This window comes from Idiotropiscis lumnitzeri, chromosome 4 (genome assembly GCF_059441095.1).
Source record: "Idiotropiscis lumnitzeri isolate Australia: NSW breed Sydney's pygmy pipehorse chromosome 4, RoL_Ilum_1.0, whole genome shotgun sequence".
Lineage (NCBI taxonomy): Eukaryota > Metazoa > Chordata > Actinopteri > Syngnathiformes > Syngnathidae > Idiotropiscis > Idiotropiscis lumnitzeri.
In genome coordinates, this window is record NC_142394.1 from 27,603,837 (window position 1) to 27,620,384 (window position 16,548).

The window sequence follows — 16,548 nt, forward strand, 5'->3', positions numbered from 1 at the left end:
GTCTTATTTTTTCGAAAGGTGCTGTGCAGTGAACTCCTGAGCCAGGCCGTTGGGGATTTGGATAAAGTGGGAAGCTTTGATGATTTTTTGGCCAAACGTGATGATGCGCACCGACTCTGTGACCCCGTTCTCCCAGTTGGTTGGAGCCTCTGCCCACACTCGCTCCGCTCGAGCCCCCCGCAGGCATCTGCCACCATGAGCTGATCAGAGGACGCTTGCCTAGGATGTCAAATGCTCATCGTACAAACTGACCTCCAGCTGAACCCCCCCCCTCCCGTCATGCTGCCAAGGAGCCCACGGAGATGGAAAAGCTCAAAGTTGCTCAGGCTCACAACCTCCATCACTTGTCAGAATCCTTCAACACGTGCCTTCTGCTTGCGTTCGCTATCAGGTCGGTGGGGGGGTCGTTGTCATGCTTTCCTGCCCATCGCCGAGGTTTGCGTTTCCAGCTACATAATCACGACAATCTGGGAAATTGCAAAGGAGTTCTTCACACTTCCAGTTCAAAGCAGTCATGCTCAAAATATGCGCAGGGCGTTCCGGATGAGAGGTCGCGACTTTAACACATCGTAACAAATGCTGTATTATTCATGTCAGCGGCATGTTACTCTCATTGTCCCTTTAGATATCTCACTGAATAAATAGCATCTATAGAACTGTCTTTATTATTTATTACGGAGCACAGTAAGAGATCAAAGCGGGGGAGAAAAGAGCCTTTCTCCGAGGAGATCTTATTACTCATTCATCCACACAGAAGACCGCAAAGAGAAGGCCAGCATTTCAGAGGAAACGTTGCCTCGGCACCAAGGAGGAGCGTCATTTAGACATAATAAAAATGTAAATATTTTCCGGACTATAAGTCGCAACCTTTTTCCTAGATTTTGAACCATGCGGCTAATACAGCGGTCCGGCTTTTCTGTGGATTTTTCTTTCATCACTAGGGGCGCTCTATAGTTCAGAAAATACGCAAAATAAATCTTGACTTTTTTTTTTCTTGGGTCTGTTCTGTTTTAATTAGCAAAGTTTTTTTTTTTGTTTATGTACCTTTGTGTGCATTCACAGTACAAAATCGTTCTGTACATACAGTAAACTACTCATTTTTTTTCAACATAGAAAACTGCCGCTTATAGCAGGGTGCGGCTTTATATCTTATATAAATATATATATATATATATATTGTTTTTTTATTTAATTATTATTATTATTATTATCGTTATTATTCTTCTTATTATTTTTATTATTAATTTATTTATTTACTTTTTTTTAAAAAATTGCTGCGGCTTATATACAGATGCGCCCTATGGTCCGGAAAATACGGTGCCTGGCATTCGCACATATACATAAATATGTAAGTACAGCTCAGTTATAGTTCAGTTTAAGCATAATACATATTTTTTCTTTTTTTTAAGTGTTTGTAGGGAGAGTTTCTATTTACTAGTCGTAATATAATATTGCATTTTGTGAGTAGTATTGTTTGAGTTGGTAAATAGTGTGTAATGTTTTGACAAGCCGCTCTTTTAGCAAATTTAAACAAGCATACAGTATTAGATTTGTCAATTTTTTAAATTTCGTTGATTTCATTGTGTTGCATGGTTTTACTGGACTTTGTCCTTTTGGCTTTCTTAAATGTTTCTGTGGCGAAATAGTGGCTATTTTCGCTCATGGAAGCTGCCAGCTTGCTTTGCAACACACCACGACAGCTGCTCCGTCAGCCAATCATCTCAGTCGCTGCCAGGCGCTCCACCAATCGCAGGCTGGGAGACCTCGGGGGTGTGTGTCTCATTAGCTAGATTCCAGGACCTGGCTCTGGCCCACTGGACGCACTCAGCCGGAAAGAATGCCGTCCAGAGGGGGATTCATCATCTGCAGCATCGGCTCCTCTATCCTCGTTCTCTGCCTTTTCAGGAACCGCCGAGGCCAATGAATGCTCAAGCATGAAGATGATGCTATTTGGAAAACCTATCTGATGATTTGGGCTTACATAATGACGCTGGCTGATCGTGTAACCCTAAAAAAAATTAAATAATCTGGACAAGTGTTTTTTAAATAATAGTATTAGTAATCCTGAACATAGCCCTTTTTTTAATCTCTGTCCAGTGGAAAAAGCCAATTTGCATTTTTTTTTTTTTTTATTTTTATCAACACTTGTAGGACCAGGACTTTTTTTTCCCCATTCATAATATATTCAATAACCATTTATCTAAATTTTTTCTTGGCTGCCCTGCTTCGAGAGTGTGGATTGAGATGTTAGATTTTTTCTTTTCTTTTTTTTTTTTTAGTTTGTTTTAAACACATTTTGTTCAATAATCATGAAACCACAATAGTAACTACCCCGTTTGAAGAGCCCGGGCTGTTAATGTGCCGCTGGAAGTGAATTCTGAACGTCGCTACTTAGCTTTTGCCACATTCTTAGCTATGTAAAAACTAGTTGCGCGTGATGCTTCTTATCCGCTACCTAATAGAATCTGTTCTGTGCGGGAACCAATTTTAGTAAAGTTCAGAACAGAACTTAAGGTCAAATTAAAATTTTCTGCCGACAATATAAAATGACAATGACGGACCTTTACGTTTGCCACCTGTGACTCTAAGAAGAACCGAACAAAATTACCAATGGTTAAATTTGTCTTTAAAAAAAAAAAAAAACCATACCGACTCGTATGTGAATTTGCTCACAACCGGTGGCCACGAGAATCCAAAGGCACTTGAAAGCGTTCATGTGAGTGCCGCGAGCAGGTTAGACGGACTAACGCGGCCTAAATGTTGCCTCTGGGTGGCGGTTGAGGCAGCTCCTCACGGCCCATCGACTCTGATAGAAATGATCCCCCCCCCCTTCTGGGAGCGATGCTGACCTTTACTGTACTTCTGAAAAACTGTGGAGGCAGCCCATTTAGTTTTAGTGATACGCAGGCTCTCTCTAGTGGCACGCCGAAGAATCACAGAAGTTTGGGAGATAAGACCAATCCAATTAGGTTGAAAAAGGTCAGTTGTATTTAACCTTTTAGTACGATACGTTTGCTCTTAATTTTCAAGAACTTGTACCCCGGCAACTGTCTGATTTCAGCTTTGATGGGCTACACCACTGCTGTAGTTTCTGTTGTCCACAAAGAGGACGGGGGAAGCAAACTGAATAGTAAGTGGGTTCTTCAATGGTTGCACAATGGATCGTTTATGAAACATTTTTTTTCCCCCCAGCAACACTTAAATTCCACATAAAAAAAAAGCCCAGCCAGCATGCTAATTAGGAAGTCAAAAATAAACCTTAAAGCCACTCAAATATTAATGAAGGTGTTAAAGCAAAATAGCATTTATGTCCTTCCCGGGTCAAGTGCTGGAAGCGCCGAACATGGCTGGAAAGAGCATTATTCAAATGAGAGCGGGCAGACCTTAATAGAATCAGCCCAACCATTATCTTCTGCTTTAGCAAGCTGCTCATTTGTAGACATGAAAATGCAGCCCGCATCTATACTTAGGCCAAAAAGCCTCCCCGCTCAACCTTAAAAGGCTCCAAATGAGAGTCGATCAGGGCAGCCGTGTTGCATTACTTTGAACTCGAGCTGGAAGGTAGCAAAATAGCGAATATGACGTGTTCAATGTTCAAAACCCGTTTTTTGGTTCATCATTGTGCGCAACCGTTTGATGAAAGGGCTTTCTGTCTTTTTGAGACAGTTCAACAAGTGAGCTGACCAACAGGCTAATACTAATGAAGCCCACTCTAAAAATCCTGTTGTTTTTGCTTTTTTGGGGGGTTTGTTTGTTTGTTTGTTTTTTAAACCGCTGGCTTGGTAGCAGTGGAATGTTTGTGGATTGGGTTACTTCGACTAATTTGACCCAACATGTTAAGTTGTAGATTGGATTTGGGCAGGCTGAAAAGATGAAGCTGGTCATCATTTTTAGAGTTTAATGGATTAGTAATATTTTTATTACTGCACTCTAAAACCAGTTGGGTCAAAAATAACCCAATTATGAGTGAAAAAGAGACAGACTGCTACTTGGGTCAATTTGACCCAACGTCCCCCCACCTACACAAAATAACCACCAAAATGTTATTGTTTTGTACAAAAACAGATAATAATTGGGTAAAATCGATACATAGTCTGTCCCTTTTTGATGCATAATTGGGTTGTTTTTGACCCAATTGTTTTTCTAACCACAGCTCTACTGATAACCTGGTAACAAATTTTACTCACTATGGGTAGATTTTAGCCCTTGTTGGGTCAAAATCTTGACCCAACGTTATGGGTCAAATCCTAAACCCACTGTGCTGGGTATAAATAACACAACATTGTTGAAAAAAAATGAGAGAGAAAGAAAGAAATGTTGTCAAATTGACGCTAGTAGGAATCATAATTGGGTCAAAATCATGACCCAACATGCTTGGTTAATTCTTTAACCCAGTGCGCTGGGTACAAATAACCCAGCATTGGCTCGGACCCTTTTGGACCCAGTGCTGGGTTTACTATTTCCCACAATTTGGAATTACTTTTGAAACAAGAGTGAATGAGGCTCTTTGCAATCTGTCTTCTCGTCCAGCAATCATGTAAGAGGGCGTCTTATCATTGCTTTTTTGTTGTTGTTGTTTTCAACATAGCGTTAAAATGCATAAACATGAGTCTTTTTCTTCAGTGACAATCCTTTCTTTGAGATTTCAAGGAGGCGGCATGGCAATTGTGCCTTAAAAAACATCCAGCCTCCATGTTTGCAGCACTCCCTAATTATCTGTGGAATGATTGCACACAAGCGATTTTGAATGTTGCAACAGGAGGCATCATGTACCCACTCTGCTGTCAAAAACTGCATTTGGAGGAAGACGCGTGGCTCTTATCCAGAGTCCTAATTTACTTGTCAGAGTACTGGTGCTGCAAGCGTGGACAAGGCACCCCCGCCGTGGTAATTGCAAGATGCCCCCCCACCCCCCCCCCCCCCCAACACCCTTTTACAACAGGATGTTCGCAACACACACACACACAAATAAAAAAAAACATTTACTGCATGCCACTTCCGCCATCAAATCCTGGTCAGGTGACACGTGTTGCAAGATTTCCATCTAGTGGACAGAAGCAGAACATCATTCCTCGCAGGTCAGTTGAGGTTCCTTAACAGCACTCTATGATGACGATTATTGACGTTGCTGTATTATTAATTTTTATTTGTGTGTGGTCTACTTTGTGGCAGCAAATTAGTATTTTCTGCACATTACATCTAATTCACTGCCATTTTTTAAAATTCATTTACAGGCATTAAATGAGTCTAATGTGCTACTTTGTGGCCACGCAATGCTAATCTAGTGTGCAGAGCATTTTTTTAAATTATTATTATTTATTTTATTTTGGGGGGGGGGGGGGCGGCAGTGGCGGGAAGTGCTTTTGGGACCTGGGCCTTCAGTGACCTTGCTAGCTTGTTTACTGTAAGTGCATATAAATCCTTATCCAGGTTTTCACAAGCCAGTCAGTAACAGTGTTGGCCATCCTAGCGATTCTCCGGTCGTTCATGAAACATCTTGTTGAAAATTCATATTTAATAAGTGCCATAATTCGTCCTAATTCCAGGACATCCCGAGACTATTTATCGCAGCCAATCAGAGGACGGAGTAAAATGCTGATGTTACTCTAAACCTGCGCAAAAAACATAACTGGTGAATATTACTTTACTTTCTCCCTTTTGTTATCACAACACTGTTACTGTGGGCCGTAGCCAATGCCAACAGCAGACCGAAAATTAGTCACACGGAACCTCCCTCCTCTGTCCACTCCCTGCTCTCACTTGCACTCCTCCCGTTCAGCGAGTCGTGTGATGCATTCAGGAAACTCGGAAACAACATTGCTCGGCAAAACACAAACTGTTACCGCAACTACACAAGTAAACCAATTCGTCGTAATATTTTATTTCTAAACGTGATGGGCCTCTCTCCGGTTCATCGGACTCTTGATGTCATGATGCTAATCTTCTTGGTTGCATTATGCTAATATTAAACCCACAAGCTAGCAAAATGAGTAAAATAAAACAGACCATGTTCGAAGCCCACTCTGTAAAATATATCGAACCGCCTCCCTTCTTTGCGGTCCGCTAAAGTTGAGGACTTGTATGAACCCGTCTGCGGCGTAAAAAATGGTTGGGGACCACTGCGCTTTATCAAACTCAAGACCCGTGGGCAAGCTAGAGACCACCACGTCATTGTACGTGGCCCACTCAAGCAAATTATGCGCATCGACTTCATGTTTCTTGCTAAAATACCCGAATTTCAAATTGTAATGTACCATAATAATATTTTCTGATCTACAGAGCACCCCAACAGATGAAAGAAAAATCCACAGAAAAGCTGCACCGTTGTATTAGCCGCATGGTTCAAAATCTATGAAAAAGGTAGCGGCTTATAGTCCGGAAAATACGGTAGTAATGAAGTATTTGTCATTTCTTCCTACCCACCACTGCTTCTCATCAAGTGGCCCTTCTGTTTTTTTTTTTTTTTTTGCTACGTCATCCATTGACAAGGCGGAGTCGGGTCGGACCAAACCAAAGAACGCATCTTGTCGACGCCAAGTTCCAAGGTGAGATGTTCAGGTGTGCGAATAGTCCGCTATGTTTGCACCTTCAAACATGTTGACCGTCGACCACCAAGAGGATCGCCCGTGCACATAGGCGGGATACTCATGTTGAGGTCTGCTGAATATTAGCGTGATGGCTGCCCTGTCAACAAGTCAACCACTTCCTGCAAACGCCAAACTCGGGAGGGATGAGGACATGTTTTATCGCGTGGCCAGTGAACTGGGTCACAAGTGAGGAGGACTTGCAGCGAACGATCGTAGGTCACTTTCCTTTCACCAAAAGGAATGTTAGTCAAACTGGTGTTGATTATGTCTTTCTTTTTTTTTCTCCAGATGAAGAGAAGCAGTACCAAGACCTCAGATTCCACATGTCCTTCTCAAAGATGGACCGACTGTCCTGACTTAATGCGGTCCCACCCCGCTGCAGGGTCCTGCCCACCCGCGTAATAACGCCCACTCATACGCACAAGGGAAACGACGTGGACTATTTAAGCAGAAGGGCGTGAGGAGGCAGGCACACGCTTTCACTCTTTGACCAAGGTTGGAGACCCTTTGCACGCTTCTTGGTGAGAACCACTTTTAACTCGCTCTCGTGATGCAAACTTGCAAATTTGTTGAGAGAATCCCTGCATGGGTGTCTTGTTATTTCGTTGTTTAAGGACACTTACGTAAATGTTGATTGCATTAGAGCGTTGAGTGTGCCACTGAGGATGTGTCACAATCATCTTTTGCGTAAACAGCACTGAACGGAGGTCGGGGACGCCAGTCATGTGACTCGGCACGAGTCATACTCGAGTGGCATATTTGGCTAAAATGTCTTGATTTGGTATTTGGGAGGTTACGCTTGAAACACATGAGAAAATCTGCATCAACAACAATGCAGAACTTTAGTGCCCGCTTCATTTTCATCTTCATCTCTAATCTCGTTGCACACTTGAGTACAATGACAATAAAGGGATTTCTAATTCTAATTTTCCTTTCCTCGGCCATAGATGCCACTTTCTTATCCAATCACAGGTCAGGACTCAGCCGATACACTTTTGTCAGAATACATAAATCTTAACTTTTTAGTTCATCTGGGTAACCAATGACAATTTCAGGATAATCTGTGAATTTTTCCCAAACGGCCATGTTGGTCCTGGTCATCACGGCCGCCCCAACACTCCTTTTGTAGTTTGGTGAGTATGTGTTCAGCTCTGGAGAGTTCATTCAAATTGGTTGGATATGTGTGAGTGAGTCAGTGAGGATAATTGCAAGCATGTGTGTCGCTGAAGTGAATGCCAAGCGCTTGACTGTGTAGAGCAGGTGTGGGCAAACTACGGCCCGGGGGCCACATGTGGCCCGTTAAACGTTTTAATCCGGCCCGCCAAACTTGAAAAAAATGTAATGAATAAACTGTGTTAATGTTCTATTTTTATTATTTATTTATTTTTATTTTTATTTATTTTTATTTTCTAAATACTGTGGTGTGTCAAAGACAGATATTTTGTTGTAATGCTTTTGTTCAACTACATTTAAAATGAAATGTATTTTTTATTTTTTTTTCGATGAGGTGAGGTTATACCAAAACACTCCATCCATCTGCTCCTGGTCCGACTCCTCTGTCAAATTTTGCAACCCATTGTGGCCCGCCAATCAAAATGTTTGCCCACCTCTGGTGTAGACTAATGGTGTACAGTGCAGACAGCTGAGACCAAACGGCACCCTCGCGCCAAAAAAAAAAAGGCAAGCCTCTTGGCGACGAAAATGCGGCAGAGGTCGGAGCATTGACATGATCCTGATCTGAACCTAACCCAGAACCAATCCTATCCCATGTTCTGTATTATCCAAACCCTCGAGCGGACTGCCTACCATTGGTTGCAAGTCAGCGCTATGACATCACTCTCCTCTCTTCCAGTCCTCAGTGAGTGAAACATCGCCAAGCATCATGTCTGGCCAACTTGACACCTCCGCCACCGCCTCACCCGCTCCTCCCACTCCCGCCGGACTCCGTCCCAAGGTGAGCAGCCGAGGCCGCACCGCCGGTGCTGCCGCCAACTCCAACTCGGACGAATCCGACATCCCCGAGTTTGAGCTCTTTGGTGCCGTCGGCCCGAGAGGACTTCCGCCTTTGACCGGTAAGGGGGATGGCAAACAATCAAATGTGAATTCTTTGCTTCTGAACTTGTTTGATTTGACAGAATCTGTAAATGTTATTTTTTTTCGAGCTATTAGGCTACACTTCAGTCCGTTATCTGTCCTCCTACTTAAATAGAGAGGCTGACTATTTTTGGCCCCGTTGCTGAACAACACAAGTTCTTATCAAGTAACAAACATGTTGCCGTTTTTGCATATGATTGACAAGATGAGTGACAGCACAATCGAAAGTCAAACAAGATGAACTGCCCTCACTTCCGGCAGCCTGTCACCCTCATCACGCTCGGGCTCTTTGTCGGACGCAGATACGCAGACGGGATTGACAGCTGATGACTGGCTTGGCTAATCGTGGTCCAAAACGTGTAACTTGATCGTCATCTGCCAAATCCTGGACAGCCACCTTATCTTGAGTGGCACAATTTCTCTTTGACTTGGCTTTTCAAAAGTAGCACAGAACAGCAATGCTCAGCTTGCAAGAATATTCATTTTATAGGCTTCTTCATAATTAACACCAACAAATTTTAACTCTCGCATTGTTTTGAATATCAAATCTAATGGTATTGCTCCAAACTTAATCACAACATTTTGAACTGTTCCACCCTTAAAGATATGGTTTTGTTCATCGAATCGCAATCTGTTTATCTATTTAATATCGAATCACCCCCGATCCAGTGGCCGTGTTTACTGTGATGCATCAAATGTAGACATTTACACGTGTCCAAGAAAGGATGATCTTCATCTTCTCCACTAAAAGTAATCTAATTACTCTTTGGTTCACTCAAATTCTTCTTTAGTTACCCAAATACTTTTAAATACACTGAAATACTCTCCAACCCCCCCCCCAAAAAATCTTTTTAGCCATCTCAAGGGGCGGCCATTTTGTCACTTGCTGTCGACTGAAAATGACATCACAGTTGCTCAGGTGACATTTCCTGAGCCCTTGTAAAGAACATTTTTTGGGTTGACTTCCCCATTAAAAGCTACTGAAATACAACCAAAGAGTTCCCAAAAGTGAAATAAATACTCTTAAATGTACTCAAATACTCACAAAACATAATCGAAATACTCCTAGATCTACTCAAATGCTTCTTGAAAATGACCCAAGTACGCTTAAAACTCTGAAATACTCCCTAAAAGTTGTCTATACACTCCTGGATGTAATTAAATACTTCTTAAAAGTTACCTCAATACTCTTAAAGTGATAGGAAAATAAAAACGGTATTTAAATACTGATTAATAATGTATCGCATGTAAAAATTAAGTCCAAATTGCACCTGAGAATTCAATTCCGTGATTTGTTGGTGTCGCACGAGACCACTCGGAATGCAAAGGTCTTTTTCTTTTTTTTCTTTTTCTTTTTTTTTTTGCCGTTATCTGGTGCCAAAGCATTGAAAGTGGGGTGCAAGAATACAAATGTATGCGTGTGTGTGTGTGTTTGCGCAGAGTTCCTGGACATTTGGGAAGTGGACTTGATGAAGAATCAAGACCAGAGCAACAAGAATGCGCACCACACGGCCGTGTACGAGTGCGACTATCTGATCGTCCGTCGAGGGCAAGAGTTCCAGCTCAACGTCACCTTCAACCGCCCCTACCAGCCAAACAAGGACAAGTTTGCCGTGGAGTTTGTCATCGGTGAGCTGACTCGCACACCTGCACATCGTTTGACGTGTCCAATCGGCAAGGAGGCAACGAAGCACCATGCGGTGGATTGCAAAAGTCCACACACCCCTTTCAAATAACAGACCAAGAGGAATTATTTCAAGCTGAAAAAAAATTTCCCCCCCAAATTTTCATGAGGAAAAATCAAAATCAGCAAAGTGTGCGTACCCTCTTTTAACCGTACGAATGTCTATCGTTCTCTCCCAGGTTCCAATCCTCAGTACAGCAAGAACACATACGTTCCCGTCTTCCCCGACGAGGAGGGCACGCGGAGCTCATGGCCGGGCCGAATCATCCGGACCTCGGACAACGTGCTCAGCATTGGCGTCACGCCCGCCGCCAACTGCATCGTGGGCAAGTACCAGATGTATGTCGCCGTGGCAACCCCGTACGGCATCCGCAGGACCAGGCGGGACAAGAGCCGTTACGTCTATGTTCTCTTCAACCCCTGGCTGGCGGGTGAGTTCAAGCCCTCCTGAAAACCACTGAATACGCTCTCACACGTACAAGCGACACATGTGAGACCAATTCAATAGTATGCATGAGAATGTTTCAATTTCATGTGAGAGAGAACTTTGGTATTTTATACGAGAAAAAGCCCAAAAGACGATTCGTCTTGTTTGAGTGTGAGCATGTCGTCTTCTGGCAGCCGACAGCGTGTTTCTGGCCGACGCCGCCGAGCGTGACGAGTGCGTGATGATGGAGACGGGAATCATCTACCACGGTTCCCATGACGACGTCGCAGAGCGGAACTGGAACTATGGACAGGTGCGCGTCCGCTGAATAGAGTACAGAAATACAATTTTATTTGTTTTCAAAATTGTTACATTTTAATCAAATGAACATATCGAGTGGAGGAGTGACGCCCATTATACTCTCATTGTATTGAAAAATATATATATTTTTTTTTTTTCGCATAAAGCAGAAAAGAATGTTTCTGCCTGTAATTCAGAATGTTCTTGTGTTTGTACCAAAAAAAACTAAATAATTTTATTCATTATATATATTTTTTAAACCATTGTCCGATGTTATTTTATTTCATTTTTAATGACCTCATCAATGGACAAGCACGACTTGTCCCATCTGTGCATTTTCTAAATGAAATGTGTTCTTTTTTTTCTCGTGTGTAGTTTAATTACGGCGTTCTGGATGCGTGCCTGTACATCATGGACCGGTGTGAGATGCCCCTCGTGCACCGAGGGGACCCCATCAAGGTGGCGAGAAGGGCCTCTGCCATGGTGAGCACTGTTGCCTCGCTTACGTTCAGTTAAGCCATTTCGTTACTTCCTTTACAGATTACTTGCTTGAAAAACTAACGCACTTTTTTTTCCCTGATGACTCAAAATTGATAGCCGGTTTTGCCTCATGCATTTGTAACAGTAACATTTAAGAATAAAATTTGCTTTTATTTCATTTTTAATTGAATGTCGTGTTATTGATGCTGAAGATCACTCTGTCGAGAGCACACGGTCTGCTGTTTTTAGCTGACAAAGAATTCTCTCTCTTACTCCTCCGTTGCTGATAACGTGATGAGCCGCCAACACACCGAAAGCGTGACGCTGCCGATACAAGATTGTCGTTGCCTTTAGTGAGAAAATGTACTTTCTTTGAAACAAATAATTTGCTTGGGATGTAGCTGGACTCTCGCGACGATGACGGCGTGCTGGTGGGAAACTGGAGTGGCGACTACACCTACGGCGTGGCGCCCACGGCCTGGACCGGCAGCACCGAAATCCTCCTCACCTACGCCAGCAGCAAGATGCCGGTGTGTTACGCGCAGTGCTGGGTCTACGCCGCCGTCTTCAACACATGTGAGTGCACTGCAAATTTCAGTCTCATGAGGAACAAAAAAAAAAAAGAGCCAGAGTTCACATCAGCTCAATTTGAACTCAAGGAACAAAGGATCAAATTGAAGTACAAATTTCAACAATTAGCTGAGCTTAATTTACTGGATAAGGCCCTTTAGTTTGCCATTCGTCACGTCCCCGTTTCTGATTCGCTGGCTAACAGCCAATCCGAATGATGAGTTGCAGCTGAGGCTATTTCGCATGTTGAATCTGCCGGCCCGTCGACGGCTCATACGTGCAGGTCAAAATGGCGCTGACTCGTCTCTCAAACTAACTTCATGATTTGAGTTCATCTAACACTGTGTGATCAACTCTGTGAAATAGGTAACTCTGGAAAGGTTAAAATGACACTTTGAGTGTTAAAATGAACTCCCCAAAATTGATCCCTGAAAATGTATCACTTCAATGTTTGCTGTGTAGGATTCCAAAATTAGGAGAAATTTAGAAATAGAAAAACTTTGCGTGGGGTTTTAATGAGAACAAATGCAAATTTACACAACTGAATGTTGGCTTTTATGAGAGAACTCAAGTTTTGTCTTGTTTTGGCAGTCTTGCGCTGCCTGGGTATACCGTCACGAGTTGTCACCAACTACTTCTCGGCCCACGACAACGACGGCAACCTGAAGTCCGACATCATCCTGGACGAAAACGGCCGCATCGATCGCAGCCGGACCAGAGACTCCATCTGGTAGCTCTCCTTCTTCCTCACACGGTTTTTTCTGTCTCAAATTGGACGACAGGTTTCGAACGCTGTTTGAGCATTCGTTTGATGTCTTTATTATCTAGCTTGTACTAGTACACTCTTTGCCATCACTAGTTAGACAATTCCATGCAAGAGTCAAACAACTGTCTTACTAGTAGTTTTTCCACTACTAATGCTAGTATCAAGTTCACCTTACTAGTGAACCTCCTTGCTGCACTTGTCAAATAGTAGACAGGTCACTTAATACTAGATTTCTGGACCCCACTAGTAGCACCAGAAGGCCCTCACTAGTAACCTGTAGTTGTCCTTCTAGTAATGCTTTTGATCATTTGATGAATATGCTTGATGTTCAGCTTAAGGGCCTATGAGTTTGTGCATTCTTTGCCTTCACTAGTGAGACAGTTCATTCAGCACACAAGTAGATGATCAAAGATCATGCGGCCTCAAGACTGAGTCAATAATATGTAGAAATTGTTAGGTTAAATCAGTGTTTCTCAGATAATGGGGCGGGCCCGGTGCGATGCTGAGGGGGGCGCGTGTGACCGTGGGGAACATGCTTTTTTTTTTTGTGTAATTGCACCTCCGCTCCAGTAGTTGGCAGTGGCGCTCTCCTTACCCATTGTGCGCAGCGAGTATTAACTCTTCGGTGTAGGTTTGTTTTTCAACGAAAATGCTATTATTTATAGTTGCGGTGGAGAGTGGGGGGGGGGCGCAAATTGTTTTTCTTCTTGCGGAGGGCGTAACAGAAAATAATTGAGAAACATTTGAGTCTGCCCGTTAAGCTAAAAATGATTAACTGTACTGTGTCAGCCACAAAGGTGTGCAGATTAATTTCCTTCTAAACTGCCGAGTCAGCACATCATCTTAAGTGATCGTATGACTATGTAAGACCTTTAAAAAATAATTCGGGACCATGACGCAAACACAATCGATTCCTTTCAGGAAGTATGAAAGGCTTTTTGTCAGCGCAAAGCGAGTCAGAAAAGTAAATCAACTTGAACTACAAGCAGCCTGCTCAAGTTTGACCTCACTCCGTTTGCGGTTGCCACCACCAGGAACTACCACTGCTGGAACGAGTGCTACATGACCAGACCGGACTTGCCGCCAAGCTTCGGAGGCTGGCAGGTTGTGGATGCCACACCGCAGGAGACCAGCGATGGTAAATGTGGACGTTGGGAAATGTTGCCGTGCTCTGACGCAAAATCTCCCTCGTCTCCTTGAAGGCTTGTACAGATGCGGCCCGGCGTCCATCCACGCCATTAAACACGGTGAAATCTGCTTCCCCTTTGACGCCGCCTTTGTATTTGCCGAGGTGGGTCACTTTGAGACTTTCCCAAACTTAATTGAGCCGAGGCACATTTTACATCACAAAACAAAAATGTTACGAAAGTTGTACACCGGTTATACAATGGCAACGAAAGTGACTAGACCCCGAGTGAAAGCATCATTTACACAGCGCTGGCAAAGATTGTTCGATCTAAGCAACCGCCGAGTCAACACGGGCGCCGTTTTGATGCTCTCTCGTCTGTCCGCAGGTGAACAGCGACATGGTGTTTTATTCCCGGCGGAAGGATGGCAGCATGGAGCCGGTCAAGGTGAATCGCAGTCACATTGGCCGCATGGTTTTGACCAAAGCTGCTGGTTCGTTGAACCGCTGTGACATCACTGATCACTACAAGTTCCCTGAAGGTCGGTGAGAAGTTGCCGCCATAGTTTGGTGGACCACCGTGATACATATAATCATCAGCCATTTATTTGCAAAGCTGATATTGCGAAATGACCTTGAAATGATATTAAGGCAGCGCTGAGGAGCGCACCGTCCTGGAGAAAGCCGAGGCGTACAGCTGCAACAGAGAGAAGTCAAACCTGCCTCCGGGGGAGGTCGACCTGGTCCTGTCCAACGTGGAAGTCAGCGTTGGTGAAGACTTTGAGTTCAATCTGAAATTCGTCAATCGAAGCGGCAGTCGGCGTACTGTGGACGCGTACGTCAGCGGCAGCGTCGTCTACTACACGGGCCTCATCAGCTCCGAGTTCCTCTTCACAACTCCCTCGGTCAAGATTGGGCCGAATGGCGGTAAGTCTGGGGCGGCGGGGGCTTGTGGGAGGGGCCAAGGTGGCAAGAGTACTTCAACTCTGTGTTGAAATAGAGGCACGGATAAAGTAATGCCCCGCCCACTCTCCAACGTCCTTGTGCTCTATAGACGTCAAAGAATCTGTGGCCGTTGAGGCGAAGCAGTACATGAAGTCGCTGGTGGAACAGGCCAACCTGCACTTCATCGTCACGGGGAAGGTCACTGAGACGGGACAGATCATCACCGCCATGAAAGTGATCCGACTGCACAATCCCCAACTCACCGTCAAGGTTCCGACCGAAGTCCCGTCGACGTCACGTTCAAATCGCCCGCTCAGATGCCGATCTCATGTATCTCCCTCGCGTCAGGTGAGCGGCCCCGGGAAAGTGAGTGAGGAGATGATGGCCACCGTGCAGTTTACAAACCCTTTAAGCACCAGCCTGGAGGATGTCTACATTCGCATGGAAGGAGCTGGACTCATGCTTCCCAAGTTCAAATACTACAGGTGAGCGCGACAGGAATTCCTGAATTGGTGACTTCGGGGGGGGGGGGGGGGACTACGGTCACCAAATTTGAAGACTTTTGACTTACTTGGCTAAAATCTGTGACATGAGACGGAGGGAGAGAGAGACAGAGAGAGAGGAGAGAGAGGGGGGGGGGGGAGAGCGAGAGAGGGAGGGAGGCGGAGAGAGAGAGAAAAGGAAGGAGAGAGAGGGGGGGGGGAGAGGAGAGAGAGAGAGAGGGAGGGAGGGGGAGGGAGAGAGAGACTGCGGTTTATGTACAGGTGCGCTTTATAATCCAGAAATGTGTACACACTCACACATTTCCGATATTTCTTGACTGGACTTTCTCCAAATGCCCCGGGGACTTGCTTGCTTTTTGATGCATTGACTTGGAACTTAAACGTTGCGACTTGAACCGTTCCTTACGGACTTGCACATATGTGACCTCCTCCCACCTCTGCTTCTTCTCTGTCAGGATTATCACAGGAGGCGCATCTCTCACCTGGAGCGAGTTCTTCACCCCGCAGCGGGCCGGCACCAGCAGGCTGATCGCCACCCTGGACTGCGCCGCTCTCAGGCAGGTGCACGGCCAGGTCACGCTCATTGTGGAGGCCTGAGGAAACGCTCCGTCCGGGTTGATGGGTAGGACTGTGGCCTCCTGCTGTGTTTTCTACGCGCTGTCATTGTGGCTTGACTAAATAAATGAGTGGCAGCTGTCCGTGTGTACAAGTGCCGTTATTGTCACCCCCACCCGCCTTGTGACTTATGAAATTTAGAGAGCAGACTGTTTTGTGAGTTCACAGAAGGTCCTTGTTTTTCAGTCATAAGGTTCATTTTTCTTGAGGCTTTGTATGATCAAGCCACGCTTATGACCTGTTCATCACCACTTGTCATGAGTCCACAAGGCTTGAACTGATTGCGGGGTTGACAGGAATAAGGATGTGAAAGTTGTTGCTGATTTGGCTCATAATTAACAGGTTGGAAAAATTACTGAGGTACAGATAGTTATGTTATTAAAAAAAACAATTGTAGAAGTACAAAAATCACTTTTGGGAACATCCATTATCACTAGACATGATGTATGGT

At 44.4% G+C, this 16,548-nt stretch overlaps 1 protein-coding gene across 1 annotated transcript; it reads left to right on the forward strand.

Moving 5' to 3' along the window:
* Positions 1-6,528: 6,528 nt before the first annotated feature.
* Positions 6,529-16,178, forward strand: f13a1b (coagulation factor XIII, A1 polypeptide b). The gene is made up of 17 exons (XM_088294972.1): positions 6,529-6,545; positions 6,672-6,799; positions 6,876-7,108; positions 8,440-8,659; positions 10,122-10,310; positions 10,545-10,796; positions 10,987-11,105; positions 11,468-11,575; positions 11,974-12,148; positions 12,734-12,872; positions 13,943-14,046; positions 14,111-14,199; positions 14,423-14,576; positions 14,686-14,961; positions 15,089-15,249; positions 15,328-15,464; positions 15,938-16,178. Exons 4-17 carry the CDS (start codon positions 8,470-8,472, stop codon positions 16,077-16,079), a joined length of 2,235 nt encoding a protein of 744 aa, XP_088151098.1. The 5' UTR covers positions 6,529-6,545; positions 6,672-6,799; positions 6,876-7,108; positions 8,440-8,469; the 3' UTR covers positions 16,080-16,178.
* Positions 16,179-16,548: the final 370 nt, after the last annotated feature.